The 18,692-nt window shown below is 43.9% G+C and overlaps 1 protein-coding gene across 2 annotated transcripts in view; it reads left to right on the top strand.

Annotated features, from left to right (window-relative positions):
* sema3gb (sema domain, immunoglobulin domain (Ig), short basic domain, secreted, (semaphorin) 3Gb) overlaps positions 1-18,161 on the top strand; it is a 51,896-nt gene extending 33,735 nt beyond the window's left edge. Inside the window, exons 3-18 of one of the 2 annotated variants that reach the window (XM_023819339.2) lie at positions 9,618-9,778; positions 10,376-10,438; positions 10,617-10,736; positions 10,835-10,928; positions 11,037-11,156; positions 11,268-11,413; positions 12,203-12,317; positions 12,413-12,482; positions 13,059-13,203; positions 13,296-13,518; positions 13,609-13,697; positions 13,838-13,879; positions 14,022-14,179; positions 14,439-14,506; positions 15,251-15,375; positions 15,574-18,161. In XM_023819339.2, the coding sequence (XP_023675107.1) occupies positions 9,618-9,778; positions 10,376-10,438; positions 10,617-10,736; positions 10,835-10,928; positions 11,037-11,156; positions 11,268-11,413; positions 12,203-12,317; positions 12,413-12,482; positions 13,059-13,203; positions 13,296-13,518; positions 13,609-13,697; positions 13,838-13,879; positions 14,022-14,179; positions 14,439-14,506; positions 15,251-15,375; positions 15,574-15,954 (2,120 nt within the window). In that variant the 3' untranslated portion in view covers positions 15,955-18,161. Of the gene's footprint in view, positions 1-9,617; positions 9,779-10,375; positions 10,439-10,616; positions 10,737-10,834; positions 10,929-11,036; positions 11,157-11,267; positions 11,414-12,202; positions 12,318-12,412; positions 12,483-13,058; positions 13,204-13,295; positions 13,519-13,608; positions 13,698-13,837; positions 13,880-14,021; positions 14,180-14,438; positions 14,507-15,247; positions 15,376-15,573 lie in introns of both variants that reach the window. The other variant, XM_023819338.2, reaches the window with a different exon arrangement.
* Positions 18,162-18,692: the final 531 nt, after the last annotated feature.

The raw sequence follows: 18,692 nt of genomic DNA, 5'->3' as shown, positions 1-18,692 counted from the left end.
GCCACAGGGGGCCGTGCATTTTGTCACGGGGGTGCTCTCTCTGCCCCCCCCCCCCCCCCCCCCCCATCCTGGACAGCCCCTGATTGCTGCCCTGAGCTGCTCCATTCTGTCCTTGTTCTCTGGCCGCTCATGCAGTGGGTCTTTGTCTCGGATGAAGGATCTCAGGTAGATGACTCAGCTGTGACGACATCATTAAAGTACATTACTGTTAATGATGAGGTGGGACAGGTGCCAGGCAGCACAGCTCATCAGCTACGGATAACAAGGGTACATATGAGCACAGCACAACCAGTATGATAGGTAATGATGCAGTGAGTCTATGTAATGATGCAGTGAGTCTATGTAATGATGCAGTGAGTCTATGTAAACCTCTCAGACAGCCTAGGTGGGAAGACCTCTGCAGTGCACAAAGAAACTCAATGAAGGCAATTGCAGACAATCTTCACTATAGCTGAGTGTTTCACCTTAGTGCAGGTCACCAGTGCTCTTGCGAAGCCAGCTTTTAGATACAGAATTATAAGGAAATATTATTTCCTAGTTATACTGTATCTGAGGTGGCAAACAGACTTTTTTTGGGAGCTGAGGTTTCAGGAGTTAGGGTTCAGGATCATAAATCCAGTCTCTGCTTTGACACAGCAAGACAATACATTCTCAGGTTTAGACAAAACAAACCTATGAAGTTACTCCGCATAAGAAACAAAAATAATAGAATAACAAGGTTTGGGTTGATCTGTAGGTACTGTGTGTGTGTGAGCGGGTATATCTTACCTTATGGGGACACAATGTCCCCACAATGTGATGAATACCCCTTTTTTCCCTTATGGGGACCAGTTTCCCTGGGTAAGGTTGTCATAGGTTCCCATAGAGTTGAATGAGCGGTCCCCATAAAGATATGCTTACCCGACGTGTGTGTGTGTGTGTGTGAGAGAGAGAGAGAGAGAGAGACAGAGAGAACCTTGAATTAAAACTGCATTTTCATGTACATATGGCTCTTTATAGTGGTTAAATCTCTCTTGTTCTGTCAGGCAAACAGTGACTTTTCACTCAGAGGTGCTTCTAAAACCCAGAGGAATTTTGATATTTTAATTTTGGCTTCTTAAATTCAATGACATATTATTTATAATGTGGATCAATCAACCTTTCAATGCTTACATACACATTCTACAGCTTTATATGTACTAATTATTTTTTTCTTGAGGATATCCAACAAAAACAAAGAACAAAAAGAGCCTTAGTAAAAATGACATGTATGAGAATTACTGCCATTCTTACAAGGCCAGACCTGGTATTAATAAAGGGATGATTACATTACGTTTCTTTCTTTTCATAACACTTTGTGCAGCTGGGAGGAGATTTTATAGATAACATGTGTCACATTTATTCTCAAGAATTGCACAAAGAGTAATGAATAATCATTTATGTCAAATAATCACTACATTGCTTTAACTGTCTCCAGAGCTGTTTATAGGCTCTATATTTTAGAGGATTTGATTACACAAACCCGTACTGGATGTGATTTTACTTTCATGAAGGCAGAATCCCCCACCTTCCTGTGTGTTGTTATGCCTGTCTGGAGCTCCTGTGATTGGCTGCTTGTGTAAGAAAAGTACCCCCCCCCCCACACACACACACACACATGAACGGACTCCCCTATAGAGGATTAACTTCTGCAGCCTGCTGGTTAAGCTATGATCCCACGCAACAACCTAGGCATGACTTCTACTGCTAGAACAGCAAAAACCTGGACCAAAATCCTTCCAAGCAGCTGAGTAGTTAGATAAACAAGGAATGGAGATCATTTTTGGGGATGGACAGGCAAGGGGGCTAATAGAGGGATTAAAGGCGAGGACATCCCTGGGGTCCGAGAGGAATGGAGTTGGGCACGCGGAGGTGCCAGGAGGGGGGGTGATCTCACGCAGTTGTGTGCGTAGGCATCAGCAAAATGGATTGCACTTCTAGGAACAGGATAGGGCAGCCATGTAACAGGGGTATATATAGCCAGTGTGGTGACTGGATTTACCTCAGGAGAGACACAGGGAAGCCCCTGGAAGAATTCGAGGGCACGCTTCCAGCAACCTGCTCCAATACGCCAGACACCCCTGTTATGTGCCCCACCCCGCCCCCGTCATGTCCCCTCACACGGTTTTCCTGGACCGTATTGTGACCCTTTAGCACTGTGTCTGATCTGTCTGCATCCGCACGCTCGCCTCGTGTGCGGCCCACACTCACAAGGAGTAACCTTGGCGGTGAGACGCAGTGCGTCAGCTCGCCGTCGTGCGTCAGCTCGCCGTCGTGACACAAACACAGTGCTGTGTAATACACGTTTCACTCACTCTACCACAAGTGACTGCAAGCGATTTTCAGAATGAAATACCTTCTCTTTCTTTGTTGCATTTCGTCTCTTTGTCCCGCACTCTCTCTCTCAGCCATTCCACCTCAGCCACGCTGCTCTCTTTTCCTTTCAAACTCCTCTCTTTTCTGTCTATACCCATGTTACCCTCTCGATCTGTTTAGATCAGCAATTTCATCCCTGGCGGCCGACATCCTGGCATCAGGAAGCGGGACAACAGGCTCTTTGCTTTTACTAGAACCGGGCGTATTTCCCAGGTTCCTGTGTTCCAGGAACGCCAGTGACCCTTCTTCTCAAAACTTAGGGGTATTTTTTTTTACCAGTCTTTTTCTACATCCCTGGAAAAAAACTGTGACAGATGCACTTTCAAAAAGCAGAAAACATTAAAAGAGAATAAATTAAAAGGCTTAAAATAATCAAGTGAGGAGTGATTTTCCATTTCTCTGTCACAGCCTGACAAACCAATGATGCAATTCCTGTACTTTCAGTACAGCTCTGTCAGTATTCAGCATGAAATGCGTCTTCCTGGTAAAAGTTGTCATTCTATTATGTTAGCTCTCTTGTGCAGGCCTGGTGAATTTTCCTTAATTGAGCCATTTTTAAATGAATAGTTTTACGTGAAAAATTAATACACTCGTATTGTTCCTACCTGAATGGTCACAACATTCTACCCTTTTTCATTTTCTAATTTCAGTTATAGTATAGAACCTCAAGTATCTCTTACAAGCCTCTTTTGTAAAAATACATTTTTGCTTTTACTAGAACATTTTTTGTATCATAAAGACATTACAAGGATGCTGTCTAACAATAGCTACTGTAAGCATTGGGTTCACGAATATTTAAAGTCTAAGTCAAACACAGTGATGCAAATGGGCAAAAGAGTGGATGGTAATCTTCTTTTTGGGCCTGGATCGGCTCACGGAAAGGAGGTCTGGGCCTCTTGATTCCTGCACCAATCTGTGAAGGTTTAGCGGTACTGATGGTCCAGGAAAAGAATGGACAAGAGCCTGCAGTGATGCTCAAGGCAGTCAACTCATGGAACGTGTGACTCTTCACATACGAGGTTCCCTTTTTTATTGTAAGGGGGAGAGCTTCTGAGTTTACCCAAGTTTGAAACAATTAAAAGTGCATAAATGTGCAAGTGATTAGCGGAGGGGTATGACTCCATCACTGGGAGCCGAGCCGGAGAGGATGCCAGGGCCCACTGCAGCACTGCAGCTCAGAGTCAGTATTGGGTTACAGCCCTCTCCCAAGTGAGCAGTAGTAGAATCCAAAACAAAGGAGACACTTCACCAGCAGAGCCTTTTAAAAAGCTCATACAGGGAGAATTCTCAGTGCCAGAGCAACCCTCCACCTAATAGCAGTGGCTCCCAGCCAGTGATTGGCCACTTTCTCCTAACTCTAGTAATGGCACTTAAGGTAATTTTAAGAAGCCAAGTGGTGGTGATCAGGCACGGGCTAATTGTGCTCCATTAAGCTTAGCTAATTTAGTTAATTCTTTATGAGGTCCGGAACAGAGCAGAACAATAAAAGGCTTGCTGAGACCGGGTCTGTTTGTCAAGGTGGGTAATAGTGGGGTGGACCTCAAGTGGCCATTCAGGTTGTATTGGTTTACTGATTCCATGCACCAGATGTGTCACAGAGAAACAGAAATCGACACAGGCTCAGTTACAGGCTGAGAAGTTTTTTTTTTTTAACGCCGTGAAAAAGTTGAGTTTTCAAAAATATAATGTTTTGCATGTGCATAGTTATAGAATGGAAAATGCCAGCTTTTTGCATAAAATTTTTATACTGCATGATGCTTTATTGTGCTTTTTCCTAGACTGACTGGAATAGCTGCAACTGTCAAGGATACAACAGTCATGATGAACCAGTCGTTCCAATGGTGATCGTTTCAGCCAATGAGATCTAATGAACTGCTAAACTTATAAAGACTACATGACCTTCTCTAGCCTGCATCTAGAGTAAAGGGATCTTTAAATGTTTTGTGTCTAAATTTAAGTGCTGCTGTTGCTTCTAATTACTAACATATTTTGCCAGCCTATTTTTTTTCTTTATGCCCGGTTTTCTCCATTCAGCTACTGCAACAGCACACTGTCATCCAGTCTGCGTGGTCAGCTAGAGCAGTCTTTATACACCCTTATACCACAGTTTTGTAAATGCTATTTTCTTATTGGTCCAAAGATGACTATTTTCGTGTAATCACACAGGTAGTTCAAATAGCCAGTTCTACATTAATGCGTTTTATTGTTTTAGTAAACATGTCAATGTACATCCCTGTGCGACTTTTTACCCATAAATTAGCAGTCATTCTTATCAGCATAATTTTCCTTGATTTTCAAACTCAAACATTGACCTTTTCTAGCCAAACTTAACAAACTTACCCCCTCCAGTGAGTAGCCTGGCCAGATGTTCTGTCCTTATAAGGATTATGTTTTTAAGAGCAATTAATGACTTTCATCTGAAAAATTAACCGTTACTAGTTTATTCTGTTATTGTTTTTTTTTTTTTGTTAACTGCAGTATAAGCAGGACAATCCACTTCAAGAAGTGTGGTTAATGAAAATAATCAACTCCAACCATGTTGTGATTGGCTGTTTTCCTATAACTGCGTGCCTCGTCGTGGTTTATCCCTTACTTCTTCTACTGTGGCAACACAGAATTATTTGTGGAATTGTCACAGACTGATAAAGATTACAGCTTTATCTTTGATAATAACTGCTCCCAGCCCCCTTCAATCCGTAAAAGTTTCCAAGCATAGCTGGGCGGAGGACTGAGCTTGGCTCCTGGTTTCTTCGGATCTCGGGATTAGCCGACCATTGTTTTCCACACAGGAGCTCATTGTTATACAGGGGTGCCTGTTGAGTGACCTGTGGCTATGAGACCTTTAAGGAATCCCTTTGAACCTGGCAGCCAAGGTGCAAGTCTGATGTCATAATGTGGTGTCAATGCATTTGCCTCACATGATAGGTTCAATGGTATTCAGTCAACTCAATACTTTTCCTTTTCTCTTTAAAGGTGAAATTAATCAAAGTTCTTAAGAAAAAGGTGTTGAGCTGGGAGTGTGCGGAGAAATATTTTGTAAAACTAAATCGCATTATTGATAATTTCATATATTCTACCTGACATCAAAATTTCCTTTGTAGCCATACTGTCTGTCGTATACAAATGGCAAATAAATCTCTCGAATCAACATGTGCTTTAAGCCACTACATTTGTCACTCTTTTTTTCTTTCTCCCAACAAAACAAAGCTTTACACCTCTCAGCATGATTATTTATCATCCCATACTGTTCATCACAGTGTAAACAGCGGACACTATCTGTATGGCTTCTGGTTTCCACTGAGATAATAACTGGGACAGATTTCACAAGTCTGTGGGATGATTGACCCGATTTTCGGAGAGATGGTGTATGTATACATCTTTAGTTATATGTAAAATCACAATGTTTATTTCTGGCGGTGCCTGGTTTACGAGCGCTGCCTTACGGAAATGCCCTCGTTAAAGTCTGCACACATTTTCCTCGCTAAACATCCCTTCATTGTTTCCAGCTGATGTGAAATTGGTGCCTGAGATGCCGGTGAGAGGCTGAATGTGAGATCAGGATGACCCAGGTACATATCGGGGTTAGGTTTTGAACTTTCGCCGTTCTCCTCTTTGACCTGATTGGACCTCGGCAATGTCCTGTGTTTGCCACATAGCATGGGAAGAGTTCCTTCCACCGCCAGCCTTTTTCCTGTCAGAGATCCACCTCAGGTTATTTTAGCCCCAGGTTGACTAAACATCCTGTGCAAGGACTTACAGGAACATCATAGGCTCACCTCAGCTGAGCTGGGATACAGGCCACCCGCAATGTCTGCCTGCCTTTTGCCGTATTACCAAAAGCATGTTGTCCTCCCATTGATGAGTTTCCTTGTCTTGTTCTACTAATTCTTTAGTTCTTTCTCTCCCCTTGCCCTCTCTCCATTTCTGTTCCCATATTAAAGTCAGATTTATGAATAATGGAAATCCGTTTGAGCGGCACTGTTTCCTACCCCACAGCTATGCAGCTTACAATAAGCTCTGCCTGATTTCTTTCAATGCCAATAAATAATATTGCGTCCCTTTCTGGCACTGACTCTACGCCTGGTACACTCTGATATGCGTGAGTGGGTGTACACTCACACACACATACACACGCTCGCGCACAGATACTCAGAGCCCAGTTGGCAAACAGCCTTAAATTCCACTTTGGAAAGGGGACTGCCCTGAGAACCTCACTAAACCCCATCCCCCTTTCGGTACGCCTCTTACGCAGTTCCAGTATGGATCTAGCTCTGGTGGATATGTTTTTTTCCTGCCAAATATGCTTTGCGACACAATCCCAGTATCTATGTCTCCGACCTACATGGAGGTCAGCCTTCTTGGGCTAAGGAAGCTGACAGCAATAGCTTAGTTCAGCTACCTTCTGCCACTTCTGTCGGTCCCAAACGCCGAGCCGCCCAGCCGTGCTGCGCTCTGACCCACGGAGGAGGCCCTGGCTCCTACTCAGCAAGGCTAATCTTCATGACAGTAGCATTAGGTCACTGGTCCTCTCTTGAGCCATGATCACTAGCTGCCCTTTTTTAAGTTTATGCAGGACTTCACACGCCGGCCAAGTTTGGTTCTAGCGTGTGTGCATACTGAGGATTTGGATAAGCCCATAGTCTTTGGACACAGTGGCCCATAAGATTTAATGTAAAATAAACGATATAAATAAGGACATGACTTTTACCAGGATAAGGGGCTGAAAGATGAATGGATGGTTACATGAGCTCACTGTTCCCATTTCAGTTTCGACAACATATTCTTAGCTACCGTATTTGAACTTGAGAATGCAATAGAAAGCTAAGGATCTTTTGTTTTGGTGTTATCGTTATTAAAACCAGTAGTCTGTCTTTGAGCATCCATCCATTCCCTCATCCATCTACCATAACTGCTTATTCAGGGTCACACTGGTCTTTGCATAGTCATTCCCCTTCCAGTCGCTTATCAAGTGCAGCTTTATAGGACGCCTGCTGGAGGAGGGCACAGTGGGGGTGGGGGGGCTGTGGTTTTTAACTACAGAATATTACCTCAGTTTATAAAAATACGAGTTGCTTTGGTTGCAGTGGTTTCAGCAACAAAACTCACTGGGAGTCTAATATTTCATAAGGCAAAGTTTTAAAGTCTTTAAGAAGGAGTGTCACCTGGTCAATGGTCTGACATTATGATTTTTTCGAGCCCAGTTTCTTGCTCCTAGATTTGGATTAGGGAGAACCTTCTTCTGAAGAAACCTCAGCCTGATGCACATTCTGTTGTTCGCAACATTCACGATGTACTGAAACATACCTTTTCAAATTACATGCTGGTTCCTTTATTAGTCTACAGGTGGGGCTATTCAGATATTTTTGCTTTTTGCCTCCATAACAGAACAGAAGTGATTTGTGAAGATATTTGAGTTTGAATTTTTTTCATGGTGCAACAAAATAATGACCTTTGTTGTAGTTGTCTACTAGATGGAGTACCGGGCAGCACTGTATGAGTCAGTGTCTCCCCCGTGCCCAGACTTGGACAGTGAACAGCCCCAGAACTGCACACTTGGCATGACCTTTCTGGCCAGCAGGTGCATCTATAAAAAAAGATTCCCCCTCCCTTGCCGAAATTGTGGATTTTCTCGATAAAGCCGCTTGGAATGGGATGAGAGGACTCCTGAGAATAGCAGGCTCTCCCTGCCCCAGACAGCGAGTGGCAGGAATCCGGTGCCGTCCGTCAAGCGCTCCGGCCGGAATTCTGCAGATTGCCTGAGGATCACCCGCACAGCTGTGAGGGAGACAGACAGACGGCCGCAATTCGCCACCTAGTTAGAGCCCCAGATACAGGCACCCCAAACACACAAACATATACACGGGCTCTCATTGGGCCGCACATACATGTGGAATACAGTCTGTCACTCTGGACCAAGGGCTTGGACACGTCATTGAGAATTCCTCTGACACGTGAGCAGATAATGAGGTTTTCTCGCCCTTTTGTAAAAGACCCTTTCACTCAGCTTTGTATATTTGTTACTGACCATTTTAATATTTACTTCCACCACCTACATAAACATCGATGTCTAAAATTATTGTATAAATGGTGACGGGTAATACTAATCTGTACTGGATTTAATATGTCGATCCGAGTCTGAGGAATTAATATCACGTTCCTTGTATTAGAAACGCTCTTGTGTGTTTGTGTTGGGGGAGGGGGGAACATCTCTTACTAAAAATGAAATACAATAAAAACTGAACCGTTGTCTGCAACCTGTTCCAAGAATGGAGAGCGGTGTATGACCGTGACCTTTTCAACACCACTGCAAAAGCTATTTTTATTTATTTGACGTTTTATAGCCCAGCCTGGACAGGTTAGCATTTGGAAGGGTGTTCAGTAATGCCACAGAGATCAAAGTGCTGCTGGAATGGGGTTAACATGGGTAATTTATAGATTTGCGCCGTGTCGCTGTGTCAGACCCGAGGCTCGTCTGCAATCGCTCACATACTCCCCGTTAATGTCTGTCAGGAGCCCAGGGCAGTGATGTCTTCCCGTCCTTCTCACTGCAGATTTATGTCTAAAGTCGACATTCGTCTGGCCCACAGTTATTTCACTGTACTGTCTTACTAAATATTGTCCTTCTGTAGACATTCTGTTGCTAAATGGAAATTCTTAATGACAAACTTCCAACAGTGTAGGTACTTTTTTTAAATTCTGTTGCCTTGTTTAATGGAAATCTTTAGCCAGGTCTGTAATTATCCAATCATGGGATGTTTTAGAGCTGCAATTTTATTTTTATTAATTCCATGGAAATAGCATGTCTAATGCAACATGCTGCTGGCCTGTTTCTCTTCAATGAAAGTCAAAATGATGATTCAATATCTAGTGGAACAGCCCGAGAAAGAGGGCAGAGCAAATTATGTTAGCACCTCCTGCTGGTACGCAGTGCACTTGGGTAGTAGCCATTCAGCACAGGCATGCCGGCCATGATGTAACCCAAGCTGTGCAATGACTGTATCCCTGTGCAGCAGAGCTGGAGAATTCAGGTCCAGAAAGTAAAAATCCAGACCAAGATTTTGTTTCAACGAACCAGTTGAGTACTCTGTAACTGTGACTCTGTATATTCAACTGGTTGGTTGAAACAAAATCTTGGTCTGGATTTTTACTTTCTGCACCTGAACTTTCCACTTCTGCTGTAAAGTAGCACTCAGAAACATTTTCCTGTTTGCCGAATCGTGCAGAACTTCTGGAGACCAAGACAATCCGTCCGTTCAGCTTTTCCTTCAACACCAGTGACTATCGCATCCTGCTGATGGATCAGGACCAGGGCCGCCTCTACCTGGGCAGCCGGGAATACGTTGTGGCCCTCGACATGCACAACATCAACAAGGAGCCCCTCATTGTAAGGCTTTCATCTATGCTGGTGACTTAGTCCAGGTTTAGCCTCAATCCTTGTCTTACACCAAATGGTCAGACTGTGGTCTCATGTCGTCTGTCTGCTGAATGTACTTGTTATTGGTCCTTGTCATGTCAAGTGGCCACTGTTGTGTTTTTCTGTACATCCTGGTTCTGTATGGTGATGAGTTTAATTAAAGTCAATTCCCTAGTTTATTCCTCAGTTCTATCTTGCCATCCATCTAATTATCACTTCTGCACATGTATATATAGTCCTATTTATCTTTTATTATGTTTTTTTCCACCCCTCCCTACTTTTAATCATTTAAATTCCTTTTTTTAATTTGTTTTTATTTCACTGCTGTTTGTCTAAGGAGTAACAAGATTTGCATTCCACTGCGAGTTGTATCTGTATAACTATGCATGTAATTAATATATCTTGAATCTAGAGTGTTTACAATATAAAACAGGGCATAATGTTGAGTCAAAATGTTTTGAGAGAGAGAGTTAAATCATATAGTATATAATTATGTTTATACACTGCAAAACACATAAATGTAAAATAGTAAATAGTAAATAGTAAAGGTTTGTTTGTTTCCTTCAGATTCACTGGCCTGCCACTGCCCAGAGAAAGGGGGAATGCAGGATGACAGGGAAGGGAGGTCAGGTGAGTTTCGCCTGTTTCTTCCTCTCAGGCTTATAGGCAGCCTTCCGCATTTCCAGTCATGCGAATTACATCATGCAGTTCCTCTTAGGCTGCGGATCACTGGCTGCATCGCAAAAATATAGTGTGCTGCTTGTGAGAATAATGCCGTTTTTTCCCCTCCCTTCATCCCCCACTCCAGGGCGAGTGCGCAAACTTCATCCGTTTGATCGAGCCGTGGAACCGCACACACCTGTACGCCTGCGGCACAGGGGCCTACAAGCCCGTCTGCACGTTCATCAACCGCGGTTGGCGAGCCGAGGTACCGTACGCTGCCAGAGGACGTGCCGCCTGCCCCTGGCATCGGAAGACAATCCTCACCCCCCCCCCCCCCCCCCCCGTCTTGCCCTCTGCTTTTAGGAGTATCTCTTCCGACTTGTGCCAGGGTATGTGGAATCGGGGAAGGGGAAATGCCCCTACGACCCCCACCAGGAGAATGTGGCTGCCCTGATCAGTGAGTCATTATCTGTATCCTTATGGCCCATGCAGACCCATGAGGTTCCCAAGCATCAGTTTTCATTATTTCATCTTTCCTTCTCTGCGAACTTCCTCCCCCTATTAGATGGAAACCTGTATGCTGGGGTTCATGTGGACTTCATGGGCACGGACCCGGCTATCTTCCGGACGTTGGGTGACAGACCGGCGGTTCGGACTGAGCAGTATGACTCTCGGTGGCTTAATGGTGAGTTTCAGGCGGACCGCATGTGCAGCAGTGCAGATCCTAAATGGCTGGATCAGCCATTAATGCATGTGTTCCTGTCTACTCCTTGTCTACTCCTTGCTGTACATCTAGAACCGGTTTTCATCCAGACCCATCAGATTCCAGACAGCTCGGAGAGGAATGATGACAAGCTTTACTTTTTCTTCCGTGAGAAGACTCTGGACGCAGGGGGTGGGGGAAGCCCTAGTGTTCTGGCCAGGGTGGGGCGCATCTGTCTGGTGAGCTCAAAAAGGAGTGTCTGGACTTCAATACATGGATGAACACACTGGGGGTATACCAGTGCCCACAATTCATGGCTTGGCACAAACCTCGGTTTTGGTGTAGTTTCTGTACAGCAGGGAAAACAGAATTTATTTTGAAATCACTTTTTATTAAAACTGCAAGCACAATTAGGAATAGTTGTAAACCAAAAGAGATGTGTCTGTCGACGTGTCTGAATAACAAAACCTCTTTGTGCAGTTAAAATATATGTAAAATACATGTAAAAGTCAAAAATATAACATACCAATCCCAAACCCTGTGTTCTTTAGTACGAAGTATGATGACATGTCTGTCGCGATAAACGCCCCTAATATTAATAATTCCCTGGTAAAGGTGCCAGAGGCTGTTTCAGCCTTGCTCTGGTCGTACACACACACGCATGATGTCGTCTCAAGTGAGTTAGCGTGTTCAGTGTTTTTCCAGCAACACATCTGACATATCTACAGTCAGTCTTGGTCATCAAATACTCCCTCTCCATGCTGGTGTAATTTATAGGGAAACCCAAAATGTTCCCAAGCAGCCAACTATAACTGACTAAGTCACAGCCACAATTAGCGTAATGTTTTCTGTGTTGGACATCTACTTGTAAATTTGGGTTCTGCCCGTGTCAGTAAATGTTTTCATTCATTTTATTATGCATAAGAAATTGAAAATAATGTACTGAACGGTTCATGTACGATTAATAAATTGCCCAGCTGTATCAATGTATAACTGAAACCATCTCCCTTGTTACCCCGTGTGGCCAGAATGATGATGGGGGTCAGAGGTCACTGGTGAACAAGTGGACGACATTCTTGAAGGCTCGTCTGGTGTGCTCCGTGATTGGGGACGATGGCGTCGAAACGTACTTTGATGAAATGCGTAAGAGCTGCTCCATTTCGGGTCATTTTTCAGACAGTTTCATTTGTGTTCTGTCCTGTTTTAACCTACTCTCTGCTTTTTTTATCTTTTCACAGGAGATGTTTTCATTCAGCCTACCCAAGATGAACGCAATCCCGTGGTGTACGCTGTGTTCACTACAGCTGGGTAATGTTTTTTCTCACAAATTATGCAATATAAACCAGGCCCGTACTCATGGGTTCTCAGTAGATTCCACCGATCGGTTGGGGCCCCCTCACTAGAATTCGACCGGCGGGACGGGAAGCAAATTTCGGGGGGGGGGGGGGATGTGTGCCTGATCAGGAGCAAAGTTCAGGGGGGGTTCAAACCTGTAATTTTGCTATATGACTTACCTGATATAAAAGTATATACTGCGGACTGCATACATTGCACGGTTTGTTGATTTCCTAAGGAAAACGTGAACACAACATCTGCAGTGAAAAAGAGTTTCACTCTGTTAAAATATGCAAATAAATGGCTGTACATTAAAAATGGCTGTACATTAAAAATGGCTGTACATTAAAAATGACTGTACATTAAAAATGGCTGTACATTAAAAATGGCTGACACGTGTCGTATGTAGGTCTGCTCAGTGCTGATGTTCCCGGCCCTATTCAGCTGTATCGCAACTCCCATGTGCATGTTCACTGCTGCTGTGTCATTCTCGCTTTCTGTGCTCTGTAGTGCTCAACAGCATGACTAACATCTCACCCTTCTCCTCAGCTCGGTGTTCAGGGGCTCTGCGGTCTGTGTCTACTCCATGGCCGACATCCGTAACGTCTTCAACGGCCCCTTCTCCCATAAACACGGCCATAACTACCAGTGGACACCTTACACCGGCAAGATTCCCTACCCCCGCCCAGGCACTGTAAGTAGCCTGCTCTTTTTTAGATTTAGTATTTAATAAATCTTTGTATGCTGAACTTGTGAAGTTTTAAGTCTTCTTTTCCATCTCCTCAGTGTCCAGGAGGGACTTTCACTCCTGGCCTTCGCTCCACCAAAGAGTTCTCAGATGAGGCTGTCAACTTCGTACGTGCCCATCCCCTTATGTACCATCCAGTTTATCCACTTCATAAGCGCCCCCTGGTGGTGCGCACTGGTGTGGACTATCGCTTCACCACCATTGCGGTAGACCTGGTGGATGCGGTGGATGGGAGGTACGAAGTGCTATTTTTGGGGACAGGTGAGTTTCCAGCTCCACTACTGATCAGCAGTGACACTTCATCATGTGTTTTAAGCCGAAACCTTTTAATTGTCCTCCTTCTTAATGTAGATCGTGGCACAGTCCAGAAGGTGATTGTTCTTCCAAAAGACCCCAGCACCACGGAGGAGCTCACTCTAGAAGAGGTCGAGGTTTTCAGGGTAATGATCGTCTGCTTCTGCTGTTTCTAACTCGGATAATAATCTTCATCTGGTCTCGAAAAATTATTCCTCCCCCACATAAAATTCACACCAAAATGTTTCGAGGTTTAATGACGTTGTTGTGTCCTGTTCCTCTGCAGAGTTCAGCTCCTGTTAAAACAATGAAAATCTCATCAAAAAGGGTGAGTTAAAAATAGCATGCACTGTATTGGTTAACACTCTCAGGTGTTGTAAAGGCACAACCCACATACTTATAACTTTACAACAGTGAGGCCACATTAACATATACAAAGCTATATCCGCTTGTTTCTCTGTGTTTCACAGCAACAACTGTACGTGTCGTCTGAAAGGGGCCTGACACAGGTGTCCCTGCACAGATGTCCCGTCTATGGCAAGGCCTGCTCCGACTGCTGCCTGGCCAGGGATCCGTACTGTGCCTGGGACGGCGAGAGCTGCTCAGCCTTCACCCCAGCCACAAAGAGGTGGGGACTCACTCCATGTTGCTGTCGCCTTCATTCAGCAATTTACTCTTGTATGAATCATTGTCTAAAGCAGTGTTTCCCAACCTGGTGATCGAGGACAAGCAGACGTTTTTTGCTCCCTCCCAGACAGTCCACATTTTTGCTACCAGGGGCTGGGAGGGAGCAAAAATGTGGATTGTCTGCGGGTCCCTGAGGACTGGATAGGGAAACACTGGTCTAAAGCAAGATGTGTCCTCTCTCTGCTCTTTGTGTGTCTCAGGAGGAGCAGGAGACAAGACATTAAACATGGAGATCCACTGCGGCAGTGCCGAGGTTTCAATGCCAAAGGTGAGACAGGGAACACCCAGTGTAATCCTCTGCGGAGATGCGGCCCGGAGCATAGGCTGTAATCTGAGCTGCCGCAGGGATCCTGTGGCGGTGTATCTGAAGAAAAATATGTTCAAATATATAACAATATGTCAAAGCTTAAGATTGCAAAATAAGATGTTTTTTAAATGGATTTTTTTCTGCTTCTACTTTCTGCTTTTCCACTTTTTTCTCTTTACAGCATGTTATAAATATAAATATCACTTTTAAAACACTGAAAGCATTTAAGTTGAAGTCGCAGTCTTGATTTGGGAATATGACAAAAGTCTAACAAGGCTGTTTCACAGGAGAATTGTGTCGAAAGTCAGTACTTTTATGTAACAGTGCAGAAATGTTTGCCAATCTCGCAGGTTGGGAAATTCCATGCGAAGGTGATACTCACCTAAATCCTGCCGTGACCCCCCTCCCCCCCGCACCCTGAAAGAAACTTCTTTGAAGTAGTTTTACTGAGTCACAGAATTTCTGCACTGGATTTTTGTGGTAAATTCACTTTTGTTAAGTTGAATAGCAGATCTGCTCTCTCAAATCCTGTCTTTCACCTAAAATGATCTGTTTTAATTCCAGTTTCCCCTTTCAGCACACTTAGTCTGTACCTTTTCCAGTATTTAGTAATAGCTTTAATCTGAAACAAATTTGCATAAAGATTCTAAATAATTAACAAGGTTGTAACCCAGTAATCTTTGTTTCCTTTTGCTGCCCCAGTAGAGAATCGGCTCAAAGAAACCGTTCAGTTTGGGGTGGAGGGAAGCAGTGCGTTTCTGGAGTGTCAGCCCCGGTCTCCACAAGCTACCGTCAAGTGGCTTTTCCAGAAGGATGGCAAGAGAAAAGTGGTGAGTCAGGCCACAGTGACTGTCTCCAAAGTGCCATTTCTGTTATAATTACTTTGTTAATCTGCTATTAGCACATTCCTAATCTCGCCTGTAACAAGTCACGGCAGAGCAGGAATGAGCTGATGTTAGTCTGTCTTGCTAACTTTTGATTCTTTCTCTGCGTCCCTTTTTCATTTTCAATGGCTCCTGCTGTGTCAGCTTAATCGCGACGCTGGGGTGGTTAAAACGGGTCACGGGGTCCTGCTAAAGTCCTTGGCCCAGTCAGATAGTGGGCTGTACCACTGCCTGGCCACGGAGAACAAGTTCAAACACACGGTGGCCCGGGTGGCGCTGCGTATTCTGGATCGCGAGATTGTGGATGCCCTCACCGCCCCCGATGTCCCATCTGAGGAGCATCGACCGCACCTCCATCCCTACCCCCCGCCACCACCACCCCCTCCTCAGACAGTCCCGCCGCAATTCCACCCAGAGCCGGAAGTCCGGCTCATCAACCAGTACTGCCAGTCGTATTGGCAGCAAATCCAGCCCAGCCAGCAGTCTAAACGCACCAGCCGGCGGCATGTCGCCAGCCACAATTGATGCGTCTCCGCTCCCACTCCCAGCTGCTGCACTCACCCTGGGCGTAGACACTCCCAACCACAAGGTGGCACCATGACAGAGTGTGACGGCTGCAGCAGCCTGAGAGAGCAAACGCAGGGAGCTTTCAAGACTTCATCCCTACATGGCCAAGGTCGGACCCAATTCCGGGAATCGGTCCACCAGAGACTGGCACGCCTTCTTTTTTGTGCATCATAATATTGTTTCATTTAAGCTGCACTGTGTTATCAAACAGCCAATGCACAGAATACCCACTAGAAATCTGCTCACATCTCAAATAGCTATGTTTCTAATTGGGCTGCTCTAGTATAAAGATTTCTATTGGTCCTGGTTTATTCCAAAGTCAGAATACGTAAATAATTCCAAACAGAATGATAGTGACAAGAATCATGAAAATTAAACCAAAAATCAAAATGCTTCACTAAGAAAGAAGCTTAAGGACCGGTAGCATTTTACTGGTGTCTCATCAGAGCAACTACATTCAAATGTGTCAAGTCTGCTTGGGCTTGTCACTGACCAGCTTAGCATTCATATTCACAGATTACTCAGTTAGTTAATGCGAGGAAGCCTTCCCTGATTTAAGCTGTTAGTTGGGGGTATGCCAGTAGAATGGTGCTCCTTTGGTGACAGTATTGTAGATGAACTCAGTGCTATTTACCTTTTCCCTGCAACTACCGCTTATGTAAGGGACGTCATGAAACAGGGAACCGCAGCCGGTGCTCTTCTCTCTGCACGATTGACCTCTTCTGCTCCACAGCTTTACCGTTTAAAGCAAATGCATTTACCTGGTATGCTGGACAAGAAACCATATACACAGCTGTGATCATTGGCCATTTAGAAACCTAGCCAGATGCATAAGGTATAGTGAGAACGAAGTTGACTAATGATCAACCTCTGTGGAGGTCTGATGTAACCAATAATTGCACTGTATACCAAAACAGCATATAATGTTGAATAGTAGTGGGACTAGGAAATAAGAACTTCCACTGAACCAGCCTAATCCAATGGAAGGGCAGGAGTGGACCAAAAAGATGTATTGGGTTATCCCTTTGACCCTGAAATGGAGATAACGGTGAATGATCTACTGGTATGTATCCTGTGGTCATAATAACAGTAACAGGATTTTTGTCATGTGTAATAAACACTTAAAAAGTCAATAAAATGTGTAATGTGGAGCAATAAGGGCTGAATACAGCTCTGGAAAGAGTTAAGAGACCCACTGATACATAGGGAGGATTAGTACCAAAAGGCTCTTTCTGTGACACAGGACTTGTTTAGTGGACCAAAATGAGTTCTCAGTTCCTGCTAAAACCAGAGGGATCCAAACAAAGCAAACAGAATCAAGCTACCAGTCTTGACTAAGAGTGCTTTGTTAACCAGCATTGGAGTATAGATCAATAAAGAAACATGACATTGTTCTTGATAGTCAGCCATAGTTTAGTTTGCCTGTCATTCACAGGTGTAGATTTAGGGGGGGGGCAAGGGAATGTCTTCTCTGTGGTTGCAAAATTGTGCCTCAGATGGTTCAGCGTGTGGTGGAGCTAACTGGAAGGAGTTTTGTTAACTGGCCTCGCCATCCACATGAAACCTTTATCTATGTTGGGATTGTGATGGAATTTGCCGTAGCCAACGGTAACAGATGCCATAATTAAGTAGAACATGATGCAACATTTTAATAGAAAAGCTTCATTCAGTAGTTGGTGAATCTGCCCAAAGAACTGCTTTGTCTTCCCACAGATTATATTTTACGTCATTAATATTGTCATCAAGGTCACCACAGAGTCTGCATTGACCTTCTGAATCACGGAAAGCTACTCTCGGCTGAAACTCAACTTCAGTACCAATGCTCATTTATAATTGCTTTCTTATTTTTGATTGCTGGGAGTTCAAGATTTTATAAGAAGCCTGAAGAAATTGTACTTAGCAGCCCTATGAGGTATTACATAAATAAGTCGTAACCTGTTGCTTCCGTATTGAGAAGGTCACAGTTCATTATGGAAAAGATACTTCATATGTACATGAGAAAGTGCCACTAATGTCACGTTGGTGTCAGGCTGTTACAGTTGTTTTGTTATTTTTTTTGTTTATATTATTATTATTTGCTCTCTCACCCACGCCATGACATATTTATTTTAAGAATGTACATATTCCTGTAAATTATGCACTTTGGTGGTGGGGGTTTGGGGGTTGGGGTGAGGGGGGGGACATTTATGTGTGTGTCTATGTGTGTATGTGTGTTTTACTGAACAGGACCAGTACTCACAGTAAGTGGCTTTGAGAAAGGACACTTATGTGGCTTTGCATGCACAGTTGGCAAACTCTGCCTGTACAAAATAGAAGTAAAAAATTAAGAAAACTCACCTTGGTCTAAATATCTGTACTCTAAAACTAGACATATACTTATCTTTGCCAGTTTCTGATTTCAGACCATTCCAGATCACCGTATTAATGGCACAATGTTATTTGTTGGATTTTAAAAGCATTTAAAAAGTGCACCTTCTGTGTTTCTTGGATTGTTTCATACTTTTAAATTTAAACATGGAAGTGAATGATATCTCCATTTGGAAACTGTTGACTTTTCCCATGAGACTGTAGTTTTGGCTTTTGGTCACCAGATTTTATACAAGTTTCACGTTTCATTTAAAAGACGACGATAAATGTTATGCAGCAGCACCTGCTTTATTCGGTGCCTTTTGCGGAATATCACTTCTAACGAAAGT

The sequence above is a fragment of the Paramormyrops kingsleyae genome, chromosome 6 (assembly GCF_048594095.1).
Source record: "Paramormyrops kingsleyae isolate MSU_618 chromosome 6, PKINGS_0.4, whole genome shotgun sequence".
Taxonomy (NCBI): Eukaryota; Metazoa; Chordata; class Actinopteri; order Osteoglossiformes; family Mormyridae; genus Paramormyrops; species Paramormyrops kingsleyae.
The sequence above is the reverse complement of the archived record's forward strand: the minus strand, read 5'-3'. Positions and strand labels throughout refer to the sequence as shown.